General features: G+C 64.3%; 1 protein-coding gene across 2 annotated transcripts in view; it reads right to left on the reverse strand.

Annotated features, from left to right (window-relative positions):
* The window catches only part of LOC113214977 (zinc finger protein 395), a 160364-nt gene that overhangs the window by 104897 nt on the left and 50687 nt on the right, over positions 1 to 4780 (reverse strand). For both annotated transcript variants that reach the window (XM_052264345.1, XM_052264346.1), the window contains one exon: positions 2566 to 2735. In XM_052264345.1, the coding sequence (XP_052120305.1) occupies positions 2566 to 2735 (170 nt within the window). The remainder of the gene's footprint in view (positions 1 to 2565; positions 2736 to 4780) is intronic.

Below are 4780 nucleotides of genomic sequence, written 5' to 3' on the forward strand. Positions count from 1 at the left end.
GGGGAGAGAAGGGGCGCGCATTTAGCAACAACCCCCTCATGGTCCCTCTCTCCGAAACAACAAAAAGCGAGAATAACACAGAGAGCGCCCCCCAGGATGCGCACGGGCTCAGCAACCCGCTCCTCCTCCCCCCCGCGACAGAGTTTCTCGGCACACAGCTCGAAAGCGACTTCCCCGGCTTTCTTTTTGCATCTATCTCCTCCTCCTCGCTGGCCGAACAAACAGCGCCGTGCTGCCGTGCGCCCGGGGCGCCACGGCGGCGGCCCGAGTGCACGGTGCACCTGGGGGGCACGCGAGCCTTTGTTTACTCTCCCCCCACTCCCCGGCGGCGCATGCATACTACTACACAGTCACTTCCGCCGGACCGGACACGTCTTCGGCCGCCTTGGCCGTCCCCAGAGCCCGCGCTCAGCCGCTACAGCTTCGGTCGAAGCGACTGTGCACGCGACGCACCGGCGAGGCGCATGAGCGCGCCGTGCAGCGGCGGCCGTTGACCTCCGGGGAGGGGGGGGGGTGCACCCAGCGCAGTGCCGGCACAACAGCGGGGCTGCACCGGCCGCTGCACCGGGTAGGCCCGCCCGCAGCACACGCGCGCGAGGGGTTGCCCGCCTCCACGGCGTTCGGCAGCGACGGCAGCGCGGCGTCCCCCCCGGCACTGCGCGAGCCGGCCAGGCCAGGGCCGCGAGGCTGAGGGCCGCCGCCAGGCGGAGCCGACGAGCGGTTCAGTTTGTGTTGTTGATCGTTACGACTCAGCTTTACTTTCAACTTACAGTAAGAAGAAAGTACTGACCAGAAACACGTGTCTCGGGGAGTCGAAATAAGCCAGCTGACTTCCCTGTCGCAGTGGCAAACGCAGCCCTCCAGCTCCCGTTGGCCACGCAGAGCGTGGCACTGTGGCGCCCTCTGACGGCCCTCGGCTCCACGAGGCAGCGGGCCACAGCAGGGCCTAAAGGTCGCCTCGGAGTGGGGAGGACTCGGAGGTGAGCACGGCCTCGCGCTCTGCGAGGCCCGTGTCTCTGCCACTGCGGCGCCGTTTTGGACGGTTTTTTAGCCGAGAAAGTTGTAATTTCCATCCTACCCCTCCCCCGGACACTACGCTTGCCCCGTCCGCTGGCGCTCCAGCGGCACTTGTTGAAAAGACCAACGCGGCCCCCATTTTTGATCCGCATGACATTCCCCTACTGACGTTGCCGTCGCCCCAGCCGTGGAGTATGCGCCGTGGAGCGTGGGGCATACCTAGCCTAACGTCGGGGAGAGCTTCGTCGGGGAGGGCGCCATTTCCGCCGAGCCCTTCCGTGCTGACACATGGGCACGGCGCTCCGCCACCAGCAAGTTCCTTGGTTCGTTGTGTCCTTATCGACTGCAGCTCCCTCCGCTAGACTAAACACGGGCGCCACTTGACCCGACCCGCCGGCCTCACGACTCATCCGGCTACAGTCGGGGACGAAAATGAGTGTTTCAAGTGACTGGGGCGGTCGGTCCTAGCAGCCTTGCAAGGCTGCGACTCGCATCGGCCCTGTGATCCGCATTGCGTAAATACAGAAGCGGGGTGGGGCGAGGCGAGGCGGGGCGAGGCGTGGCGACAGAACCCTCATAGCGCCGCGTTGCCCAACTTCAGCAGGGACCGGCACAAGCAGCTAGCACCAAGTGTGTAGCAGAGCGGGACGCACTTCGCGGCGCCCGGGACGTGGCTGTGACTAAACACGTGACAATAAAGAGACACGCGTTGCGCGCGCTGCGGCTCCGCGGCGTGTCGTGCGAGGAGAGCCAAAGAGGGGAGAGAGCACCCGGAACACGATGGAGAGCGTGGCGATGGCCGTATATACACCGCACCCGCGGGTCGTGCCGGGCCGACCGTGGCGCAGACTGCGTGAGGAAACGTAAGAGAGAAAGAAATGTGACTCATAGCTATCGCCGCTGCGGCCGAGGAGGACTCTCGAAGGCGCAGAGGCCGCAACTGCAGAGGCTTGGCGATAGGGAGCGGTGCGCTTTGCGCTTGCAGAGCGCCTCTTACTGTGACTCACTCCAGGCTGGCGTGGAACGGCGGCGCGGGGCTGACTAATACCAACGGGGCGACGAACAAAGACCCGACCGCGCTAGAGTGCAACGTTGTCACCGCTTGAGCGAGTGCGTGACGAATAGTCACGCAATAACAAAGTGCGTTACCTTCCCCCAGCCAATGAGTGCCTTCGGCAGTCACCCTCTTGGAGCGGAAAGCGAAACACCTACGAGCCCCGCTTTTCTTTTATTATCCCTGCACAGGACCTAACCTAGTCGCGATCAGCTATAGGAATTTTACTTCTGATATATTTTTAACACTTGCTCCGCAAATTAAAGAAAACTGGCTAGTGGAAATCCAAGCGCAGCGGCGCTCTCCGGAGCCTTTAAGAGCCAAGCCAAGGGGGCGCGCAGCAGGGGGTTGAGCCTCTACACAGGGGGTGGATGGCGACTTCACAGTGTCAGATAGCGATATTTAAGATAGAGGAGAACGAGCTATACAAAACTTTCCTTTTTAAAAGACGTATAATAACTCTGATGCAAACACATTCACGCGCAGGTACTCACCCTTGCACTGCCGGGACGTCGATGCTGTGTGAGGACGCCCTCTTCCTCTCCGAGCCGGAGCCCATGTCCGCCAGCCGCGCGAAGTCTGTGTCCGAGTCGGCGAGGCGGGCTGACTTCCTGGACTCCAGGAGGCGCACTTCGTCCAGGCGCTTCTTGAGATCCATCGAGGCCTGCAGCAAAAGAGAGAACACTCGGTAAAAACATTGCTGAAACAAAGCGTGAGGGTTTTCGACTCTGTTCAGTTGGGGAGAAGAGGCGAGGGCACGGTGGAGGGTCCACCGTGGACGAGGGTCTGGCAAAATACTACCTCGCGCCGTGTGCGTCAGAACCCTTCGAACAAGTCGACCATTCTACTGACAGCAGATGGCAGTAGCCTGACGACACTAAAATTAAAAGTTTTCCTCCCCACAACTTTGCTTTGTGCGGTCGTCCCTGTAGCCCCGCGTCTCTCTGGCAACGAACCTTTAGGGCCGGTTGAACCACCGATTACTCTTTTTATTATCATTTCTTCATCTGTCTACTTTCGCACAGAGTAGCCCCGGCGGCGCGGTCCCCGCCGCGGCTCGGCAGCCGGCCAGGCGAGGCCTACATGCAGGCGAAAGTGAGACCTGCTAGGGCCGCCAGGCCAGGGCTGCGCCAACGAGTATAGGCAAACGGGCAGGCGGTGGCCGAGCGTCGGACCGGGCGTCGGGCCGAGCCGTTAGCGACGGTCAGCGCGCCCCGCCCGGCGCCAGCGCGAGAGTTTCGGGGCAGGGCAGGCGGAAGGACCGGAAGCGAGCGCTTTCCTGTTTCTGCGATGCCCCAAAACTTGGGACGCGATAACTTGCCTGCAGTGCGCCGGCACTACCGTCTCACGGATCACTAGGGCGAGAGGGAGGGAGGGATGGAAGGAGGGGCACAAGCAGCAGCAGTGTGGCGGCGGCGGGGGTTGGTAGAGCGGGGCGTGAAAGCGTACCAAGGGGGGGACTGCGGAGTGATGCAACTCGCGGGCGCTCCCGCCGACACGGCCCGCGACAGTCTGATACAGGAGGCGACGTCTCCAGACGGAGAGAAGGGGAGGGAGGGAGAGGGAGAAACAGAGAGAGAGACAAGGATGGGAGGGGCGAGACTGCAGGGCAGAGAGCACGCAACACTTTCACCATAACGGCGCCGGGCCGCAACGCCCTTGCGGCTCCTGCACTTAGGCCCTAGCGGCGGCCGCGCCTCCGGCCGAGAGAAACTGCAGCCCAGCGCGCGGCCGGGCCGGGACGTTCCGCCAGACTTGGCCGCAGCCGGAGCAGATCCGTGAGCAGCACGCCGCCGCCGGCCGTGAGCAGCGCGGCGGGCGCGGTGGGTAGGCCGGCCGGCGCGCAGCCGTGCGCAGCGCCCGGGCTGTTGGCCTACCCGGCAGGCGGCCCCCATCATCGCCCCGCCGATAAATTTCCCGCTACGCTACACGCAGGCTACGCAGACTACGCACTACGCGGAGAGGCTGCCGGCCCGGCCGCCGGGTGGCCGGCCGCGGCGAGGCGGCCAGGAACGTAAACAAGCCGCGACGCGGATAGTGGCGCCGGGGAAGGGGGGGGGGGAGCATGTAAACAAGTCGGGAAACTATGCTGCTGCCGCTAGCCGGCTGGGCAGGGCCGCGACTAGTCTGCGCGGGGAAGAGGGTCCAGGGGGAAGAGAGAGGGGGGAGGAGGGGGTGACCCACATCGTGCTGCAGACATCCAGCGGGCCGTGCAAGAGGCCGCTGCAGCTCAGCTATGCGGTCCTGACCGCGCGGAGGAAGAAGGGACGAGATATAACAGGACTGGGTGTGGCGGGGCGCGGCGGGGCGCAGCGGGGCGCGGCGGGGCCGGGCTAGACGACGCATCGTCTGCTTGTAGGTCGCTTGCTCCACACAGCAGGCAGCGCAGCGCGCCTGTCTGCAAGGGGTGTGTTGCCGTCAGGACGACGGCGAGAATGTGGCCGAGGCTGCGGCCGGTGGTGGGCTCGCCAGGACGAGGTGTCAGCAGCGCGGACCGCAGGTGGGTTTCAGGTCGGCTGCAGGACAAGAGGGGCTGCCAGGCCGGTCGCCAGTCGCCGATCCCCCCCGTGCCTCGTGCGACTGTTTGGCTCGAGGATGGCTGTCGCGGGGGATTTTGGGAGGGGGAGAAGGGGTCGCCGTCGTCACCGCTACTACGGAAACCCGTCAGGCCCGCGGGTAAACAGCCTAGGGACACACACAACACGCCTG

This window comes from Frankliniella occidentalis, unplaced genomic scaffold (genome assembly GCF_000697945.3).
Source record: "Frankliniella occidentalis isolate FOCC.00 unplaced genomic scaffold, Focc_3.1 Scaffold18, whole genome shotgun sequence".
Classification (NCBI taxonomy): Eukaryota; Metazoa; Arthropoda; class Insecta; order Thysanoptera; family Thripidae; genus Frankliniella; species Frankliniella occidentalis.